Source organism: Hesperophylax consimilis, chromosome 24, assembly GCF_061612785.1.
Source record: "Hesperophylax consimilis isolate HC1 chromosome 24, BYU_Hcon_1.0, whole genome shotgun sequence".
Lineage (NCBI taxonomy): Eukaryota > Metazoa > Arthropoda > Insecta > Trichoptera > Limnephilidae > Hesperophylax > Hesperophylax consimilis.
This window is the reverse complement of record NC_142859.1, coordinates 13,009,096-13,033,016: the sequence shown is the minus strand read 5'-3', so window position 1 is coordinate 13,033,016 and position 23,921 is coordinate 13,009,096. Positions and strand designations below refer to the sequence as shown.

The 23,921-nt window shown below is 32.3% G+C and overlaps 1 protein-coding gene across 1 annotated transcript in view; it reads left to right on the top strand.

The window, feature by feature from the left end:
- Positions 1 to 23,921, top strand: part of dpr1 (defective proboscis extension response 1) — an 856,597-nt gene that overhangs the window by 776,801 nt on the left and 55,875 nt on the right. Inside the window, exon 5 of the mRNA XM_089646572.1 lies at positions 6,309 to 6,441. Within this exon, the coding sequence (XP_089502698.1) occupies positions 6,309 to 6,441 (133 nt within the window). The remainder of the gene's footprint in view (positions 1 to 6,308; positions 6,442 to 23,921) is intronic.

Below are 23,921 nucleotides of genomic sequence, written 5' to 3'. Positions count from 1 at the left end.
ACGTTCTAAAATATGAAAAAAAACAGTTTAAGATAATATTGTTATTTCTGAATTTAAATATAAGTTCGACAAAAATGACAAAAAATTTAATTTTTCTAATTTTCGGTCTAGTGGATGGGACATTTTCCCGGTAAGACAGAGATCTCGTGTTCGATTCCCAGATGTGACCGTTACCTTTTTATTTTTCTGTGTTTGTTCTGTTTCATGTTTCGTTCATATTTATTACTATTATCTTCTTCTCATAATTTCATTACAGAAAATTGTTTCAAAATCATTTGTTTACAGAAAATTGCTTAAAATTTTTACTGAACGATAAACAAAATAATGTGAATAACAAATTCAGGAAAAAACAAATCATGAATTCTTCCTTGAAATTATTGAATTAAAAAAAAATTTAAGAAGATTAGAGAGTGTGGATCGTTACAAATCTGTATTCGTCCCTCAGTGGAAAATTGGACTAATTTATTCATTGCTGGTTGAAGTTGAGTTTTTTTTTTTTTTTTCTTTCCAAGAAATCGAAAAATATAATATTTAATGGCACCAACGCCATAAAGAGCTTTAAATGAATAATTAATTTTTTAAGATCAGATGTGTGTTTTGAAAAAGCACCCTACTTTCAAAAGGTTTTTTGGAATTTAAGTTATTTTGCGTGAATTGTCTATCATTCATATACTTTCTTACGCAGTATTGTCACTGTCCATAAGAGTAAAATTATTTGCATTATTCTGTTTTCAATGAAATACTAGCGCAGATGTGTGATTAATCACGAGATATTATAACTGTAAGATTTGTGTAGATGAAAATATTTAGGTATAAAAAAATATTTGCCTCAGTATCCACAGCCTTTCAAAACAAAAAATCTTTTTAATGAAAGTAAGCCTGGAAAATTACGACTATCCAATGATATTATTAATTTATCTTAGCATCTATCAAACAATTGACAAAAGGGAATATCATTTCAAATAAAGAATTATATTTATCAATTTAATATTTTTGGACTTATTTTATCGATTGTCAAATATGATAATTAGGGCCAATTTTGAAATTTTAAAGTTCATTGTGCCTGTAATTTATCACCTGTGCACCGAAAACCGAAATAAGTTCGTTTAATTAATAAATAATAATATTGAAATAAAATAATATATTTCGATTTAGATGGATAGAGTTTTTGATCTTCTTTCATTTAGTCATATGTCATTTTTTATTTTTTTTTGTCAAAACGCTGGAAAACAGAATATTATTAAAGATTTTGGCTAGATCGATATTTTTTTCATACAAATATACATTATTAAATAATTTAAACTGTGCAAAAGCGATGCAATTTTAAAAGTAAATTGTTTTTTTTTCCTGTACATTCTAAAAAATTTCTATAAAAAAAATTTGCTCATTTTCACAATTTTTCCAAGAGATATAAAAGTAATAAAAAAATATGTTTTTGAAATAAAATCATATTTTATTTAAACGGAGAAAACTTTCTGACGTAAAAAATGTAGATTTATTAAGATTCTCTTCCAAATTATTCGTAATCCGGTTAAACATGAGATAGCAGGCCTTTAGTGAATGAACTGATAGGTTTCCTAAAAAGCTTTCATTAAAATACGAATGTGTTAACACATATACGTATATACTCGTATTTGCGCAATTTCTTAATCGTATATTATCAGGATAAATGCAGATGCATAAATACGTGATCCGATATATTACGAATGTACTAAAAGTTTAACAAATAACCACCTGCAATCCCGGTTTTGACCGGGCTTTATCAATTCAGCAATATTTTTTTTAAAATACATGTCTTTTTTTTGTTGAATGTCTTATATTCATTATTCGTGTAGTATTTTTTTTGTATTTTTACTATCTCATAATAGTATTTACAAATGATGGGATAGAGAGACTGTTTTTAAAATAGTACCTAAGACAAACAAAACCATATAATGTTAACGTTATGTACATAAATATTTTTTACAAACTCTTAATGCCATTTAGACATTTTATAAGCACTTCATTCTTCCTTATACTACTTTATTGTATATTATTACATATAATTTCTTACTTTGACTTATTACTATACTACAGATTGCTACTTATATTATATTTATATCTCTTTGTTTTTTCATACTTTTAACCTTACTTACTATTTACTGATTATACCACTATACTTACATTTATATTGTTGCATTCCTTATGTAGCTGTACTATTCTCTGTAAATTAGTATGTGAATGGCACATGTTGTGCCTTATATGTAAAATAAATAAATAGTTTATTTTTCTCTGAGCGTTTCGGAGCTTGGGATCACAGGAGCCTAACTCATGTTTTTTTCAAAATAGAGGCATGCGAGTAATATTGAATTGTAATGGATATTCTAAGATAATTAATACAGAGAAACAACTTGGTATGTTTAATCTGATACAGCGTATAATTTACAATACCTTGATATTTATATTTAAATGCTACCAAAATACAAGCTTAAGAATGTAAATTTTAATTTTGAAATACATGGCTTCCCCACGAGGAGATGTAGAGATTATAGACATCAGAAAACAAAATTTTCGGAAACACAAAATAATCTTTATGGTAAAGGTTTTAAGATATATTTAATGAACTACCGATGGATGTTAACGAAGCTAAAAGCCTTGCAGCTGTTCTTTTGTTATGCTTAAATGCTGTAAAAAAAGTTTTAGATGTTTATAAAGGCTTATAATACCAGTTATAAAACTGAGTAATATTAACTGAATAATACATCCGTTTAAGAGAAACAGTTAAGCATGTAGCTGGTCATTTGAACAATTCTAATTTTTATTTTTTTATATTTTTATTTATTTATCTATATAAAGATTTTACAAGTGGTTTTTCGATGCCTGTCTCACTAGGGTAAACCTGTGTTGAGACAGACATAAAGTACATCGATGTATATACATATAGTTAAGTGAATATCAATAAGGGTAAATACAAAATATAAAAATAATACAAAATAATTTCAATACAATCAAAAGAACGGTTGGGTTAATCCTGTTAAGATTGTGTTCATTACAAATGTGGAAAAATATAAATAGATCATTTTAATTAAGTTTGAATTTGGTCGTGTGTAAATAGTACTTGTTGTCTATGTGCAATTTGGTTTACATATGCTTGCAATAGTGGGACGCCCTGTGATTGCAATCCATTTCTTTATTTCGTGTTTAAATTTTTTCATTGTTTCTAATTGTCTGATCGCAGTTGGTAGTGTATTGTATAGTTTGCAAGCTATGTTTTTAAAATTTCTTTGTCCGAATGAGGTTTTAGCAAAAGGGGTTTGAAGAAGTTCTTTGTTTTTGGCTCGGGTATTGTGAATAGTTTGTGTTGGTTTGTATAGTGATTTATTGTTCTGGTGTAAGTTGACCAAGATGGATCTTGCATACAGCTGTTTTATGTCCATAACATTGATAGTATTGAAGATCGTATCAGTGCTGGTAGAAAGAGGAACCTTAAGGATTATTTTAATGATTAATTTTTGCGCTTTTATAATGGGGTCGAGGGCACTAGAAGAAGCATTACCCCAAGCTAGAATTCCGTATTCTATGTGTGATTAGCATAGTGAGTAATAGACTGATTTTAAAAGTTTAAGGTCAATAAAATTGCGTATTTGTTTGAAAAAGTATATAGATTTGCGGATTTTATTCGTGGTGTTATGAATATGTTGTTTCCAATTAAGGTTTGTGTCAAAAGTTATACCTAAATATTTAATATTGTTTACTTGTTCTAAGCATGGGCAGTCACAATTTCGGTTAAGAGATGAATTTTTGCATTTGTGTATTTTCAAAGTTAGACTTAGGTTTGACTTTGGGATATTTATGAGACTGAATAGTGTGTATTTTGTTTTAGGTATATTAAGAGTTAGTGAATTAGAGTCGAGCCAATGTTTTACCTTTTGAATTCCTTCTTCCGCTTTCGCGTATACGGTAGGCCAGTCTTTTGATTGAAATAGAAGGACTGTGTCATCGGTGAAACCGACAATAGTGGCATCGATATGTAGGTTACACAACTCATTTATATATATTAGGAAGAGCGTTGGACCTATAACACTGCCTTGTGGGATACCATAACTAATTGGCAAAAATTGACTCTTTGTTGTTCCGAGTTTAACGCATTGGGATCTGCCAGATAAAAAGCTGGAGAGAAGGTCTAGTTCTTTATTTCTAATACCCATATTGAAAATTTTGCGTTCCAATTTGATATGTGAGATTGTATCAAACGCTTTGCAGAGGTCGAGAAATACCGATAGACATTTCGAGCCCTTATCTAGGTGGCCAGAAATATCGTCAGTTACTGTGGCTATGGCATCGTTAGTGCTGTTATGTCTTCTGAAGCCAAATTAACGAGGCGATAGAAGGTTGTTGGCTTCAAGGTATTCCATCAGACTATTATTCACAAATTCAATTATTACTTGCGTTTACCGCAGAATTATTTTCTTGTAAATATGCCCCTGTGATCCTAACCCCCGAATATTACTTTACTTATATATTAGTTTATAAGTTGATTACAACCACTTTTAGCCTGAAGTTTAAAAAATAGTGTATATACGTAGGTACTTTTAATACCTTTGACGCTTTATTTACTACGCTAGGTTAGGAATTTGAAAAACGTTCTAAATTAGGTTTCAGATGGAAATATAATTGAAAAAATTCTTTGTAGTGTACCGTCTTTTTTTGTCTATTTTATTAAATGTTCGCAAGCATGCCTTGAACATAATTGGATATTCATTGTAAATCTGTCTTGTTTTTTTTTAAAATTAATTATAATTTTGCCTCTTATTTTTCTCATTTGTTTTGGACGTGAACAAGGAACAAGCTTTATTCATATAATTGAATGACATATTTTTAAATAAATAAACATTTGTATTCTGCTTCACTATAAGCAAAACGTTCGGCTTACTAATATTAAGAATATTAAAAAAATGTACTTTAAATGCCAATCTCTACATACGAATCAATGAATTTAAAAATCAGAATCAATAGAAATTAAAATCGCGTTTCATATTAACGTCTAATTATACATCAGTTTACAAGACACTGCAGGTAAACTTGCCTCATTTTTTCAGTATTTGACTATATATTTCAGGTCAACTCGGATTGAAACTGACCTCATATAACCAATAAAAATAATAGACCGATAATGACCACATAAAAACAAATGATTAAAATAAAATGGTAAAAAAAACTATCTAACTAACTAAACATTATGTCGTTTCCCAGCAGGGGTAGGCATAGAGAACGTACCGCCAAACAACGCGGTCTTGGCACACATCCCTCGCCTCATTCTCATTCAAACATGTGATTATTTCAATAAAAGGGTTCAGTCTTATGCAGTAATAACTTTATTCTTCTTCTTACAAATGTACGACAGGTTGCTTCTTAGTAAAAGACAATAGGACAAGGTTAAACAGTATTGCCAACAAAACAATGTTTACAGATACCTTATAGCCAACCTAAGATAATTGCATTTATATTGCCATATTCTAATACCCCTTCTCAATGTAAATACAGTTGTTAAACATAAAAAACTAATAATAATTCCTATTTTAACATTGATTATGTTATACAGTTTTGCCCATAACACCACGCTTATTTAAATGTTTCAGCTTCAGCAATCAGCTCTCTGCTTAAAGCTTTTGTTAATATGTCAGCTAGTTGCAGGGGGGTTTGAACAAAATGGTTGTTTTGATTTAAGTGATATTAACGCTCCTATGGCTAAATTATCAACATTTAGAATTTTTGTAGCGATAGCGACTAAATTAAATTTACCTATTTATCAAATGGATCTTCTATTACTCTGACTCTTGACATGGTTCGATCATTCACTTGATCGTGCCATGTCTTCCTCGGACTTCCCCGACTCTTCACTCTCCCTCTACTCCATTTTTCGCTCATTTGCTCTACATGCTCAAACCATCTGAGCGTCTATTTCTTAATTATTCTCATTACGCTTGGGGAATTAACGATTAATCATTAATAATTCCCTGACGGTCGCTTCATGGGACAGGAACGAAATACTCAAGGACAACTCCCCAAAAGAAAGTAACCTTAGCAATCAATTATATTATCGAAGAAAACAAACACTTGGAGGATCGACATTATATAAATGATTTTTTAACTTTATTTACACCTTATTTGATTTATATTTCCACTTTCCTGAAGAAGGTTGATCAACCAAAACCGGTCGACCTATATAACTCAAAAAAAAAATTTTTTTTTTTCATTTAATTTAACGTATGTTTAATGTCTACAGTAATGAGAATTGTATAAATGGATTATTTGTTTCTTCCATTTAGGTCATTCGGCCGGACAGGTCGGAGAACTGGACTTTGCAGATCAAGTTTCCTCAGGAAAGGGACGCTGGAATCTACGAGTGCCAAGTCAACACGGAACCAAAGATGTCCCTAGCCTTTCGGCTCAATGTCGTCGGTGAGTAATTAAAATTAATAATCATTGACTGAGCGTAGCGAAGTCCTGGGCAAACTCGACCATTTGGCATTTCAATGTTTTTATCGTTCAGTTCATTAGTTGTCCCGGTTCCAGTTCAAGATGGTGGCCGTATTGGAAAGTACTTTTTTTATCACACTGGAATAAAAATTATGGTGATACCTACCCTAAGCTGTCAAATCGGAAAAACAAGCTGTCATTGAGGCGGAGGCGTTTCTTAGGTCAAATTTATATTTTTTTATTTGAAATAAAAATACGTAAAATATTTATGGTTTATGATTGTTGGTAGGTATTTAAGTATATACTTACAAATTTTACGATTTGAGAGGAAATTTAACATTTTGATTTATTAAATAAGAGAAAATTGGATTCATATGTTTTTGACGCGAGTCGTACAGTTCACAGAATAACTAGTAATATCATTATTTACATCAAATTCAGTTTTATTTCTATTTTAGGCAGGTAGATACTCTCAGTATCGCCCTGGTGAAACCATTCAGAATGCAAACCCTGCTTGAAATGGTATTATAAAATACATCAGAAAAGATCCCATCTCATTTTACTTCGTTCAGCTTCTCTCTCTCCCTCTCTTTCAATATTGCACTGGTGAAAGACTTCCATTCAAAATTAAAACGATGCTTGAAGTGGCTTTAGCTGCGTTTGGTGAAAGATCTGAAAAGCCAGTTTTTTCCCTCTTGCTTACCTTCCATTTTTCCGTCAAGATTCCCCAATTGGGGATGCCATTTCCCACAGACAGACAGATTTATTATTTTTTTGGTAAACTAATGTTTAAGACATGATTTTTTTATGCATAGCACAAAGAGTAACAATTATTTTACAAGCAATAATTATTCGCCTGAAACACTCATCCACATTGAAAAATTTTCCGATAAAAGATACATGACGCCAACGGGACTTGAACCCGTGTCCCTTCGATTTCCGGTCGACAGCTCTGACCACTGAGCTATGGCGGCTTATCTCTTATCCGCGAAATAATTCAATATATACTAGTGTTTCATTCAACAATTACAGCTTGTTACATTTTTGTTTCAAATAATAATTAATATTTGACAAGTTCTAGTATTTCACCTAAAAATGTAGACAATTTGTCTCGACGCCATCTAGTGAGAGAGTTAGCACTTACAATGCCTTTCTCATATAAAATAAAGTTGGTTGTTTTCAGGTGATAAAATTTCGAAGCAAATGGTGAAGTACTTTGGGAGATTTTAATTTTTTAACAAACGAACATTTACATTTTTATTTTTGTAGATTATACACCATTTTTCAAGAGAATAAAATTATAGAATTAAAATCGGTCCCGTTAGATATTATAATGAAAAGTGTATTTCATATCAAATTTGGCGTAGATATTTGAAATCCCAACACAACTTTATTTTTCTCTTCTGATGATTTGTTAAATCATGTTCTTAGAATCAATTCAATCAATCAATTTCTTCAAAAGTCTTCTGATCTTGTCTTACACTGACAGATCATCTCCAGAATGTAATCAGTACCAATTTGACATAGATGGTTGTGGCCAATTTACACAACAACATATAGTGTACAGGGCCCGCAGATACTTTAATAGTACACAACTGCTGACCTTGTACAAATCGCAAGTGCGCCCTACTGTCGAATTTGGCAGCCATCTCTGGTCCGGAGCCCCTAAATACCTGAAAAAAACCCTTGACTCTGTGCAAAAATGGGCGGTCCGTTTGATAGATTCCCCAATCTTAACAAACGGACTGCAATCTTTAGAGCACAGGCGTCAGGTAGGTATGCTGTCCTTGTTCTATCGGTATTACAATGGAAGATGCTCTGAGGAACTAGCGTCATTGATCCCTTCGGCACCGGTGCGTAGTCGGGATACACGCCAAACGCGCGCCCAACATTTGTACACGGTTGACATTTGTCACATGAGAACGGGTCGCTTCTACGATTCGTTCTTAAGTTCAACAGCTCGGCTGTGGAACGAACTGCCGGCCTCTGTGTTGCCTCCCTCCTACAACATGGGACTCTTCAAGACCCATGTTCACTCCTTCCTCTCCACAAAAAGACCCTCCACACAGCATCCCCAAAGATGACATAGGCCCTGAGGGAAATTATTTTCTTCAGCGCCTCCTGTGTGGAGTTAATATAAAAAAAATAAAAAAAGTTTATCCCCGATAGTTAATTCCCAGGACAGTTGACCCCCGGATACGGCATAATATTTATTTAGGTGATTTTTACTCAAGACGCCTTAAAAGATGTAAGTATGTCGACTTTTGTTATACCGTTGTATATCATCTCTGCAAACTTATTTACAAAAAAATATAATTTTTTAGAAGATCCACTACTTCAGAGGTCATCTGTTCGGGATATTAACTGTGGGCGGGTCAACTGTCCGGGAATCAACTGTCGGAGGATCAACTGTCATGGAATCCCTTTAGACACTTCTGACCTCCGACAGGTCAACAAAATTGATTTTCTGTCAAAGAAATAGTTAAGATATTTAAAAAAATTTTAAAAATTATTTTACCAAAAATATTAGGGGAGAAATGAGCTTACTTTAAGACACAACATGATTCTACCATTCTGTCTCAACTCTCCAGTATATTACCCACAGACATATGAATGTATAGACTAGAAATTAAAGGTGAGGGGTAAAATCAACTGTTGAAGAACGAAGGGGGTAAAGCTGACTGTGATTCGTCAATAAATCAATCTGACAGTATATAGGCATCTCGCATTATAATATCACCATTTAGTTCTTAAAAGTAAAATCTGCTTTTGAATGAATAGACATTTTTACATGGGAGCGCAAATTACTCGCCACGTTGTGAACAAATTTGCGAAGTCCAAATTCAGCAAAATAAATTTCTTCTAATTTCAGAGTCGAATATTTCGTTTACGTATTTAGTTAAGCCACTTTTATAAATGTTCATAATTTACTTCCCAGCAACCAACCAGCTTTGTGTTTCGCGTCCAGACGTATCTCGATGTGATAGTATATGTTTCTACAACTGATTCATATTATACGATGTGAATAAGCTTAAAATGATGCTTACATATGGAATGTAATACGACAATTGGGTTTATTCTCTTTTTCACATCTATTTTTACAAGTTTTCATATCACAAACCACTATTTTGCCGTGTTATTTCGTAAAATGCCTCGACCATAGCTCGACGCTAGTTCGAACAAGAATGATGACGTCACATTCTCAAGATTCACGGGAAGCCATACGCGAGCCCAGCCGGCTCCAATGGAACCGGTGTGGGGAGTGGGGAATAATACGCTTTTAATCACTTAGGGCAGGTCTACTAATATTCATATGTCTATGATATTACCATATTTAAGAGTGGTAGTGGCCTCCGTGAAAGATAATTGAAATGTTGCTTGAAATTGCTTATTTATGTTAATTGACCAAATCTGAATAACTGAGTTGTTTTTTTTATTATTTTAATATTTTAATATAGATCATATGGGTTACATTAATACATACATATTTTGCAAAATATAATATTTAGGTTCATAATTGGTCATGTATACCTTATCAGAAAAGAGAAGCTCTTGTGCCTGATAAGGGAGCCATGATTCTTACTTAGATTCTATGTTATGTGTAAACTATATATAATAATATATATATATATATATATATTTTTTTTTTCTTACTATAAGTTTTTTTGGAAAAATAGTTTGTTTTTATTTATTTGTTCTTGTTGGTTCGTAATACAGCTCAATTCGGAAGGGAGATTATTGTAGTTTTTTATGTCTTGGTAAATATAATGGTTTTGCATTTGAGTTGTTTTAAGGATTGGCGTAATAAATTGATTTCCATTTCTCATCAGTTTGTAAAATTCTTGATATTCTGTGTTATTTTTTTCTTTACACATTTTCATAATGGAAGTTTGCTTAAATATACCACCAATATTTGGTACTGGAAACAATTTAGTATTTTCCAACCTTTTTCCACCCATCTATTTCCCTTTTCCACTCCATTAAACCTCCACCATTCTCCAAATAGAGATGCCATAGTTCCACTGGCCCTGATTAATTGGGAGCAGTTGAAACCGTTGTGCAACAATAGCATTAATAAACCAATAATATATGTTACGGCGGTGTTCTTTTGGCATATCATTTTTTGGTATTTTAAACTGTGCTGCTCTTCCTCCTTCATCTTCAGCCATTATATTTTCACAATCTTTCAACGTTAGATCTTCCCAGAAGATGTAAACTAAAAGGTTGTCTAAAACATTGTCTTAAGTTGAGAAAATCGAAACACGGCTCAACACTCAACATCCCAACAAAAATGATTGTTGTCTTTTTTTGGGATAGAAAACTAAATTAAGTGCTCCCTTTTTTCCAGCATTAGAACTCTAAATCGGTTAGGCAAGGTGATGGGTCGCCTTCGTTACTTACAACTTCACGTTTCACCGATAATGTCTCTCCTGACTATAAATTATTAACGTCGATGCCCAACTTTCAAGAAAGAAGTAAGACGAAAGAAGTAATGACAATGAAATTGAACTCTTATTTAGTTCGCAGTACGTAGTTGAGTGAGAAAACCTGAAATAAATTAGTGCACTAATTTCGTGATAGAAAAAAAGCTTTTCATGGACATAAAAAAAAATCTGTTTCCTTATCACTTCACGAAAAAAATAGTCGGAAAGGCATAATTGTGTGTGTCGTTGAGATGTTTTTTGCGATTCCACAAGCTGCTACCAGTGGAACTATGGAATCCTCATTTGGGGAATGTCGGATTTAGGATAGATAGAGATTAGTTCTAGATCTGCTTAATTTAGTCTATGTGAACTGTTGTTTTTTTTCGTTTACGATCTTCAGTCGTGCTTGGGAACGTCGCCAAATAACCAAAAATTGTCAACAAAATAGTCAATATGTTTTTACAAAAGGCTCTGCGCTTAAAAACATTGAGCTTTACCACTATTTTTTAAATGTTCAATGATTAACCCTAACGTGGCGTGGTGAACAAAACTGTCATAAGTGGTTTCGTGAGTTTACTGGACGCATATTTTTAAAACGACTTAAAGTCACAGGTAAAATATTAACACTCTTTTTTTTTATTTAAAGTTATTAATCCCAGATATTATGCAAAATTATATTAAATCAGTCATATTGTCACTCTTGAACATAAAACGGCTAAATTTTAATAATATTAGAAATCTACGAAAAAATCTTCGTTACTAAATACGATGTTTTCTTATAATGAATGATAAAACTTTTAAAACTTGTGTAAACACAACACAAATAACAATGAACATAAGAATAATGACAATAAGTAATGTTACACGTATTTTTGCACTGAATGTAAAGCCCCTAGTTCACGTTGGGCCAATATTGGCGCCATCCCGCTAATGTGTGAACGCTGTTGGCGGTTCGATATTAAGATCCTTTGATGTGTGCACGAATAACCGTCAATAATCAGGTGGGCAACGACCAACGAGCGGGCAACAACGTGCAACGACCAATATACACCAAGTGGTCCTGTACTGGCAGCATTAAACATCTTGGACGATCTGGGATTAAATCTTTGATGTTTGCATCGTTTTACCGTTCTATCAGTAATACTCAACACTTGATAATGTCTATATTCGAGGTAAAGTCAATTGATCCTGGGTTTCAACTCACCATCTTGATAAAAGGACTGGCAAATAAATCAAAGGTAAAAAATGTAGGTGCCGTCCTGGGTACCCGTGTATACTTTGCTCATACTTAATGTGAGAAAGTTGTTCAATTATTCATCCTCATGTGCGATTTCAATGAGTATGTAGAAAGATAGGTTCAACCAATGAGACATGCGGGACTCAGTGGAGGACTCAGTGATCACTTGAGGGTTAAAATTCTAACCAAAATTAATGGATAACCGTTCTACTCACCTTTGTAAGTTGTAATTTATAAGACTGGCTAGGCACATTTTAATCATCATGAAATTCGAGTTATTCCGTTGTCCAATCATCCCTGAATCTCATTAACCGGGATAATAAAACTCTCCTTTTATTTGCATTTTATTGCTCTCAGACGGGGAATATTCATCCGACTCTCCGTCAATAAATTAATTCGCTTTCGAAAGGTTAACGAAGATTCTAGAAAGGTTAATTTGAGTGTACGAAATTAGAATTAAATAAAATAAATTAAAAGGCCCCCTTCTGACATTTGTTACAGAAGAAAATAGGTATAAGTTACGATATATATATATTTTTTAATGTTCACTGAAACATAATACAGGTACATTATTAAAAAAACACTATATATCTGCTGAATGCAACAAATTTATAACAAGTGTTATAATTTCATTGTTAAAAAATATTTAAAAGTATCTTTTACTTATGTACGAGTATATAATGACAAAACGGCTAATCTGGAGGATGATCAGATAGTTCAGTTGAATAAGCACCCACCCACACATTGGAAGATTCCAAGATATTGGTCACATTAATCATCAAGACACATGATAATAGTCAAATCATATAAATAGCGCAGTCGGGACTATAACTCGTAAAATTCCAGTTTCTTGGAGCTGGCTATATCCAACTGATATTTCACACAAACCTTCAGACGTCTATCTATCCTCACTACATCTTTAGTTTGTTAAAATTTAAAATGTGTATTCGGGAGAGGAATATAAAACAGTAAACTAATATAAATTAACCATTGTTCAACAAGTTCGCTAAGAAAGAAAAGAAAATTATTACATAGACAACACATAAACTGTACCATTGTCCAACACTTTGGCTAAGAAAGAACGAAGATGATTACGTAGATAACTAATAAACTGTACCACTGTCCAACACGTTGGTTAAGAAAGAAAGGAGATGATTACGTAGATAACCAATAAACTGTACCACTGTCCAACACGTTGGTTAAGAAAGAAAGGAGATGATTACGTAGATAACCAATAAACTGTACCACTGTCCAACACGTTGGTTAAGAAAGAAAGGAGATGATTACGTAGATAACCAATAAACTGTAATACAAAAAGTAATTAATCTGGTTTGAACATTTTATCGACTTTTTGTACCATAGTTTATATTAACAATTAAGTTACAAAATATGATAGTAAATTTATCCATAAGAATTGTATTTCTTAGTCCTTACTAGACTGACCTGTTCTGAGGCTGACTAAAATTATTTATATCTATTTTATTTGCTTTTTTATCGTTTTTACCGTTTTTTCATTGACCTCTTTCACCCAGATTTTTATTTTTGATTTTTAATCATTAAACTTTTCTTTTCGCTTTATATATGTGAGAATGGGGTCGGAGAAACGGGATCGGGAAAAATGGGGTCATGGAAAAACTTTTCATTTACGGAAATCTCTTGACATTTCTAATGATTTTTATATTATATCTATCTATTTATATAAAGAGGAGTGTCTGTGAAAAGCCGCGTGGTTGACACCTGAATTTGATTGTTTTACAAATCTACAGTTTTAATCCGCGGTTGATGACATTTTGCACATTTGACCTTCAAACAAGAAGATTATCAATGTCTACGTGAGATTTTGAAAAGAAATTGAAAGTCGGAGCAACGCGAGAGACTTCAGATAGTAATATATATTCGCTTCAATATTTTACTTCATGGAACACTTTACTTTTAGCATCATTAAAAATGGCAATAATTTGAAATAAAATTAGTATATAGTATTTTGTCAAGGTTAGCTAAGATAAAACCATGAGTACTCCAATGTAAAATAATGATTTGTAAAAGATGGAGTTTATATAAAACAGAAAAAAAGAGCATTTAATATTTATATTGAAAAATATTGTATCCTTAATCCTTTATCTTTTTCCATTTAAACTGTCTGGCAAAAAGAGGCTTGCTTAATTGTATGATGGTTTGATATCGATTGAAGCGTGCTGGTAGACAGCTTGTGCGCAGCAAATCATTTAAGCTTGATTCCCACAAATATTTCTCGTGATAGTTTTATAATGGCCCTCTCAATGTTGTCCCCGTGACTAGAGCCAGCAAAAGTCCAGGATCGGTAAATGTTTTTTCTGGATTCTCCATGATGAGCGCTCTAGATTTTCATAAAATATGATGACGAAATCATCAAACGGATTCGTTGGTACCCAGCCAAAATGGCGCCCAAGGCTCTGAGCTGTTGAACAAGGAATGATCGATTGCTTCCATTTTAACTCTCAGGTTTTGTGATTGGATTGCAGTTTGGCAACCGATTTGTCTCGAAAAAATCCAGGAATGGTAATCTGACCAATGAACAATGGTCAATGCGTAAATTCCGGAGGTGTCATAAACTGATACCATAGATATCAACAGTAAAATGATTCACACACCTTTTTACGAATTTTTTTTGTATATTTTCAACATTTTTTATATTTTTGTTCCAGTTTTAATGTGTGAAACAATTTTTTAACAAATATATTCGTATGTTTTTCCGTTTAAAATATGTTTGGCTAATTTTTATTCACATTTTTGAACTTAAATCGTTTTTCTTTTGGCCCATTAATTTCATCGGTTCAAGGATTTAAGAGGCGACAGGTTAAAGTCTTCACCACAGCCGCTTCGAGTGCCACTTCAAAGTCGAAACGTAGGTACCGAGCGAATACAAACTTCAACGGTTTTATTAAAATTTTCGGGGTAGTCATTTCAAATATTGACCGAACAGCGCCACCTCGCCTCGTGTAAATTTTATTTTAGCACGCCCATCAAAGCTAAGTAACGTGAATTAATTGAAGGTTTTAACTCTTTCGGTGTAGTTTTAAATGTGAATTCATTAATTGGTTTCTAAGTAACGAAAACAAACGATTTTAAATTCAAATAAGCTACGATAAACACCGTTGTTAAATCACTTCTTGATAATGTATTTGGTAAATTTAATGTCATGTCTTGAATGTCAAAGATCCGCACTTTTTTCTACCTATTTGGAGTTCTTTGAGAGCGTGATTTAGTATGAAAAGAATGAGAAAGAAAATGGTTTAGCAAAATCAAAACATTTTTTCTTCTTTTTTTTGCGAAATTAACAAACGTAGGTAGTATTTACAATCAATAATAGTTAGGTGGTCTCCGAAGTCACAATAGGAACTTGAAACCAAGCCTATAAGAACTCTCCGAATAAGCTATTAATGCAATGTTGGGAGCGAGTATATATCGTAACTCTATTTTAAATGATGTCAGGAAGAAATTACACGGTAATTAATTTCGGGTACTAATTCTATTCTTCTAAAAGTACGCACTGGCGGATTTACACGTGGATTAAATTTACATTGAAAAAAAGCTAGGTCAGATGCATTTTTTTTACTATGTAATTACAGTAAATGAAATTTAAATATTTCTGAGATATTACGTCGTGTAACCGTCTTCAGGTAAGTAGGTACTTAGGTAAATTAGGTTTTTTTTATACTTGCATATATGGTGACTAGATTCTGATACATTCAATTTGGATATCACAAATAATTGTCAGATGCTGAGGTTCGGATATAAATATTTTAAATTTTTAGATCGGTTTGAAGCCGAATGGACAACGTATTGAGTTCCCACCCAGGTGTTGTGGGTTCAGTTCTCTGCTACCTCAGATCACATCAAATTGTTTTTACGAGGATACTACAGATATCCATTTTATTTATATGTGTGTCACAAAGTCTCCTGTGAGTTAGTAAGCATGTATGAATATTAGTAACGAAATTTTCTAAAATTTTTGATGAAGCCAATATTAAAACCACTAATCTTTTCTAATAATGGCAAGCCTCTGTCAAAATAAAGCTCATGAAATGAAATACCCTTTTACTCAAAACACTGTCAAATATTGAAGAAAGTAGACGCTAAAAATCCAATTTGAAATTGGATTAAATGCCTTTCGCTGAAAATTTTCATAATCCTTTCGTCCTTTCAATCTTGGGTTTCTGACTGAATGCTGAACAGTGTCAGAGGTATTGTGATTGAACGCCTCGGAGATGAACTCGATTAGTTTGCGATTTATTCGAGTCTAACTCGCAAATGATACAACTTCAGCAAAGCTTTGCTGATATTTCTATTTCTGCTTCACCTGAAATGCGAACAACTTTACGACTCTGCGAGAGGAATGTTAAAGTTTTTGACGGTGGAACCCTTGTTGGCGTTTTCTCAAGGAATATTCTACAGTTGTCAGAGTTGGTTCTAGAGGTCGAAAATGGAAAGTAAAACGAATTTTTTTTATATGAAATGTTAATACATATTGCTAATCCGTAATAAATATTATAAAAACGCCAATTTATGCAATTAATTTGCCGGTACCCACCTATTCTGAATCGGGTAGTACTATATTATTTAATTTATCTCATTATTTACAAATATCAATAATTTTTTTTCTTATTTTAAATATCTTTTCCTATTAAAAGTTTTTTTTTCACTAACTCCCAACTCAGTCCATTGTTGACCAGTAGACTATAAAAGCAAACAATTAAAGCAAAAGTACGTATACGTTAATTTTATTGCACTGATAAAAATTGTTTTTTAACCTTTGTATTTTTCTCTCTTGTAACATAAGCTAATTTTCACTTTATTTGAATACGTTTGTCATAATTCAATGAATTGTTTGCAATTTTTTTCGATACGATATCCACAGAATTTGTATTTTAAATTATTCTATGTAAATTGCGTCAACAATGATAAACACAATTTCGCGAACTAATATTGAAGTTCGAGATGGTTATCGTTTATCACACAAAAAACTTTCGACTGACATTTTTTCACATCTCCCTCTAATAACTTAATAATCTAAGGTCGTAAATATCTCTATCTCACCGCGGTCATGTACGGAAATACCCTTTAAAATAAATTTTGTTAGATACTAAGTATACATGATAGTGTTTACCTCCTTATCTGTATAGCAATGAGAAAGAACGGAGATAGCTCGGGGACAAAATTTAAAGTGACTTTCGGTAGGTACACACAGTAGCTTCTCAGTTGGACGCTAGATGCCACTGGAATCCGCTATTATGCACGAATATTAAAACTAAATTAATAATCAAATAGTTTGTTAATTATTTTTTATATTAATAATATTCCAACATATTTTGAGGGGTCACTGACCAAAAGACCCCCATAGAAGAGCCGCCACTGACACTGCTTATTAACCGGATTGGCTCGAGTTGGCAATTTTGTATTGAAAAATCTGAAATCAATCAAATGATTTAATATTTCTATGGTTTAATCTTTCTATAGTTTTTTGTTTAATTTTTTTTCCATGGTTTTTTCCTGTTTCGTGTTACTGAAGTTTTGAAATCTTGTCATGCAACGGCATGGTATTAGCATTGAAGTATTAGCCAGCTTTACCTACTGCGGACTTTTACATTTCTAGATTTCGATGGAGAATGCCATAGTCTCACTGGTTCCATACAGCTGGGAGAAATAGAGACTATTGTGCGGTATTAATTTTGTTTTTAAATAGGATGAAATATCGACACAGGCGTCGTCGTGGGTTCGATCTTTTGCTAGCTAGGTCCTCCATAATTGTACAAGCAGTATTTTACGCTAATTCTGGTAGTAGTATGAAGTTTCCGAATATTTTCTGATTATTGTGTAGATGTTTAAAAAAGATGTCGTCAGTTTATTTTGTCAGTTTGTCGTAAAATAGAGCATAAAGTAACAGTACTAAAATATTCCGCAGACATTTGTTTTGCTGGTAACATGTTTCCACTCCTTCGTCTCGGGTGGTTTCTTGGACGAGGTATAAATGTCATAATAATGTCTAAATCCACCAGACTGTCATCACAAGTCACCGGCGCAACGTGGAATTATGACACAAATGGGTTCCGTTCGAAGACACTGATGCAATGCAACTTTGGTTCAAGGCAAATTTACCTACGGCGTTCAATGCTATGGTCTTTATACATAATATTACTTGTAATCCCAAAGAGGATCCGCAAAACAATTGTTCATTCAGAAAACTTAATATTTAACAATTTCTGCTCAGCTTTATTTTATTAGGAACATTAACAGGTTTATAACATAACATGCATAGAGAGAGAGAAAAATAAGTAAAAGAATTAGGTTACAACCCAATAACCAATGTTCACATCATGCAATAAAGATAAAGAAGGTTAAAAAGCAAAAAACAAACAAAGAAAACAAAGAAAGGTTAAAAACAAAGAAATGTTAAAAACAAGGAAATAATAACAGAAAATGTATATATATATATATATATATATATATATATATATATATATATATATATATATATATATATATATATATATATATACACGTATAAACACATACATACATATATATACATACACATGCATATACACTTATAAATACATACGTACACACATACATATACATAGTTGCATACATACATACGCATACATACATGCATACATACATACATACACACACGTACATTTGATATTAAATACAAATAATATGTAAGAGTGATAATGAATAAATGATGAATGTAATGTATTAAATTTAGAAAAGGGTTCATTATTACAATACTCTGTTAACAATTTTTTTTAAATCTCCTAAGGAACACGACAGGATATCAGCATCAAAATAAGTTTTATTATAATGATTGCAAGTTCTTAGTAACAAAGAATTTTGCCTGAGACTCGTTGAAGGAATTTCGATATGAAACAATGATTTGTCTCTAGTTTTCTTACTTGGGACTCTAATATTGATTGATGACAAAAGGGCTGGACAGTCAATATGACCACTCAACACTTTGTGTAAGTAAATCATGTCCGCAGTGTCTCTCCCGCTTTTTAATGTTTTAAGTCCGTAGTGCTTGATAGAGCTTTCCATATCGTAATAACGTAATTGTCTCCTGAAGTTCAAGTGATGTACAAACTTTCTTTGAACAGCTTCAATGCGTTTTGTGTGAATGTTATAAAAAGGATTCCATATGGCAGAAGCGTACTCAACCACACCAATAGATTATTCTTCTGCAAATAAGCATTTTGACATAAGTGTTTGATTTTGATGTGCTTGGATATAGCCATTGGATGTTTTGGAAAAGGCATTTTTGTAAAAAAAATATTTCTCTGTCTATCCATTCTACGTCTTCAAACCGTAGATATACATTTCATCAATACCATCGGCATTAAGATATCATTGAATTTTTCGTTTTTTGTCCTTCAACTACCAACACTTCCAAGCAATTGGTATCCGAACTCCACTGTGTAGTACTGCTTGTTCATTGTTTCTTGCCATTAAAGTAGATAACAACCTTCCACGTAGCATCAAACAAATAACCGACATACTTAAATTTAAATCATCAATAAAAACATTTCTTTTAAACGAATGTCACTACACCTTAAATGAATACCTTACATAAATTAAATACCTCGCTTTATTTATTATTTACTTATATTTGTTAACGTGTAATTGTTGGATTATGTAATATAATTTGTATTTGTTGGGTTAGCTGGAAGAAATAGGATGTAAACTAAAAGCTATAGGTACCTTTTGTACTCTGTATTTTTGTGCATTGTCATCGAATCTGAAGAGAGATAGAATCAAACTATAATATTATTCTGTACATTGACCTTGCATTCCTTCTGCATATCGGAAATTCAGTCACACATGGTTCAATAGGAATCTCATTTCTACTTCATTCGGTCTAATTTCGTCCTTCCTTCTGCAAATTCCAAACCACCGGTATCAGATCCTTGTTGTAAACCTCTAGCCTCGTTTCCTTTGACAACTTTTGATTAGTGCTACTGCATTTAGTCCTTTACCGAAAATGGAACTGGCAATGGATTAAAACTTAGTATTACCTAGAAATGCATAGGTTGTACTCAAATCGTCTGAAAATAAAGTTCCCTTTTTATACAACTAATTAAAATATTTTGTTTTCAAATATGATTTAAGATTTTCACGGCTAAAAGTATTATTCACATCTGTCCTTATGATGGACACTGTAACGTTGTCCGAAACGTTGGCTAAATAAGGAGTTAGCGCAACACGGCATAGCACCCCAAAAATCCATAACAATTTTTTTTTTCTTTCTAGAGCTTAAATTATTTCTACTCATGATTGATATAACATAAATAATGTTCAAACAAGAACAATTACTTAAAAAACGTTTTTTTACGATGATACTTCTGTTCTCAATTTTCGACCTAGTTGCGCAATTTCTTTTGACGGTTTCTGTGATCGAGGGATAAGGCTCTCAACTAGCAAGCTGGGGGTCGCAGGTTTGAATTCTGATGTGCGGAAATAATAATGTTTATATGATTGATTTGTATCATTTCACAAATTACTCATTTAACATAATATATATAGGGTATTTGCGGCACTTTCCAGAGTGTAAGATACTCTCAGTATCGCCCTTGTGTAATACCACCATTCGGAATTAAAACCAGATTTGAGTTGCCAGGTACTTCCCCACCTTCCTCTTTCTCATCTTCTCCCTTCCTCACTTCCTCCAGCCCCATAACATACCCCATTGGTGATGCCATAGTCTCACTGGCTTCAGAAGGTTGGGAGCTTAGTTCATTCTTAGTTCGTTAATTGAGGTTGGGGAAGAAAAAGTTATTTTGGGCCGGGTGGAAGATAAGATTGGAGGATAAGACCGTAGACACTAATTTAAGGGGTAAAATAAAATTAATTATTTCAGTAATGAATACATCAACCCTTACTCACAGTTTTGGAACCATTATTTCACTCTTCGTACTGGAATACCTACGTGACACTCAAAATTTCTTTCATTCCATTCGGAGACATAAAAGTGAGAAATGGGAAAACAATGCCTCGCGGAAATAAAAATTTACCCCACCTCCCCAAACCCAGTGATGAAAGCGAAAACAAAAAAGAAAGAAGTAAGAGGTGGCGAGAGGTGATCAAGGTGGTAAAATCAGGTAGAGTTGGATGTGGGAGGAAATAAAGGGCAAGAAGAAACGAAGTTGAACTGTGAAACCCTTGCAGAGGGAAAATTACAAGCGAATGTTTAATTCCTTAAATGTCACGTAGTGATTTTTCAGTATTTGATTTCCATTCCAGACGTCATTTAGGTATAACGATTTGTTTTTGATAAGGTCTTTGAAAGGTCTCTCGATGCGGTAATGACGAAAATAAAATTATATTCGGTTTTCAAATTTTGAAAATATTGCATTCTGAAAATTGTATGTTTCAAAAATAAATCTGGACACAATTAGGTTTGTTTTGTTTGATGTCCACTACATAATTAATTATTTTGCATTTTAAATTTTTGGAAAATATGCCATCTCACCTTAAAACAAATATTTAGAAATAAACGTTTTAAATGAAGTAAAATGTTTATTTCTAAATATTCTAATATTCTAAATTTTTAAACATTTAGTAAAAGTTTTAAATGAAAAATCGTATATTTTTCAAGCCTCAATATTAAAGTTAATATGTTTTATCTCATGATGGATACGCGTTAAATGTAAGCAGATTATCAATCTGTATTTTTGTCTAAAGTAAAACTCTCATATGGAAAAGCTCTGGAAACATGAAATTTGCGCAACACTCTCTGTTTGTGCGGAATTTCTCGATCAGTGTAAATTTATTTGAATATACCCTTAGGTGCGAAAGGCTATTGTTATAAGCCTTACCTAGTTAGAGGATTACGAAAGAATCCATAATATCAAATCAATCAAAATCGTAAAGCCGTTTGTGAGCTATTTAGTAGGGCGTTCAAATACCAAATTAATTTAACTGCCAATAAATAACTAAATAAATCAGTTTTAAAGAAATGCTAATATTGGACAAAGATTTATTTTTTTTATAATTTCGTGATAACCGACTACTGCCAAACTGTACTGTCAGTACGATTCACGAAATTAAAAATTATAATAGAAATTTTACAATATTAGCATTTCTTTAAAATTGATTTATTTAGTTATTTATTGGCAGTTAAATTAACTTGGTATTTGAACACCCCAGTAAATAGCTCACAAACAGCATTACGATTTTGATGGTAGTTTGTTTGTCACTCGTCTAGATTCATATAATGTTTGTTTGCTCTCATTTACTAATAATAATAATATAATATCTTTATTGTGACAAATTTTCAAACTATAACTATAGAAATACATAAAAAACTGTTTAGTGTACATTGGTTTATAAATTAAATGAGTATATAATTTTATCAACGGATAGTTATATATAAACAGTAGGTAAAATAAATGTAAATAATTGAAATGCTAATGTAGTAATGTGTTAAGGTTTATCATAGCCCGCCTCACTAGGCTTAGCCTTGTTATTAATAAAAAAGTATGTGTTTCTTCGATGGAACCGTAGTTTAAACAATTATTACTAATTTTAGTAACAAATTCAAACTTTTTACATGGCCAAGATCATCCTTAATTGGTGAAAGCCAAAATTATAACAACAACAAAAAATAACCCAAGACGCCAACATGCTTGTTCCAAGATTTGTTAATTTATATTATAATTGTTAAATGAGAAAAATATTTTGGAAATTTTTGATTCGGAATACGGAAATAACAATTTACAAATACAACCAAAACTGGTGGAAGAACCAATACTATATACAAATACAAAAAAAAACTATCAACAACTAAAATGTATTGTTTTTAACGGGGGAAAATTCCTTTAAAAAGGCCAAGCATTTCAAAAATAATTGAAAATGGCCCCCGGTCTCATTAAGTGTAAAGAATCACCGCGATCTATCTTCGGGAGTGCCGTTGCTAAATTTAATTCCAACTTTCTTATTAACCTTTATTCCCGGCGAACGAGACTAACCGAAAAATCTCGATTAATTACTCGAACACCTCCAACTTTGTTAGCTAATGTATCGCCAAAGTGTTCTTGGGGAGGACAAAAAGTCTATTTGTCATTTTGTCAAAGGCTCAGAGAAAATTGTACCATTTTGAAAGGAAAAATAAGAAACGTTGAACAATTTTATTTGAATTTTGGCAACGTTATTTCCATCATGAACTATTAAGCTTTGAAATTTTAAAATAATTCTTTTTTTTTTGTTTTACTTCCTCCTATTGGTTGGATAGCATTACCACAGAATTTTAAAAATCAGATGTAGACATTGACATTTCTCTTGTTTTGAGGGTCAAGTGTGCACAATTTTATAAATCTCAGAATAAAACTATAAATTTATATTAAAATCAAATCCACAGACATATAAACACAATTTTGTATAAATAAATAGAAAGATATGCTTATGAAGCCCATTTTTTTTATTTAAATAGTTAGATTTATATGCTTATGTAACCCTGGGTTTATATAAATAGATTTGCTTATATAACCCAGTTTTTGGAAATATAGCCTCCATTTTTGTTTTGTCTAGTTATTGTTATTCGATATCACTTTGTATAAACAGTATATTTAGTGTTATAATATTAGATATGTATTGGGTAAGGCACACTGTAGGAATAATTTTAAGAACATGACCACTAATACACACCGCTCTGTCCAGCTAAAATAAACTTTTTTTTCCGACTTCTTGTCCGAGTTATATCTTCCCCATGGGAAAAACTAAACCCTTCCACACACTTTTCCACCAATGATCATCTAGTCAATCAACAT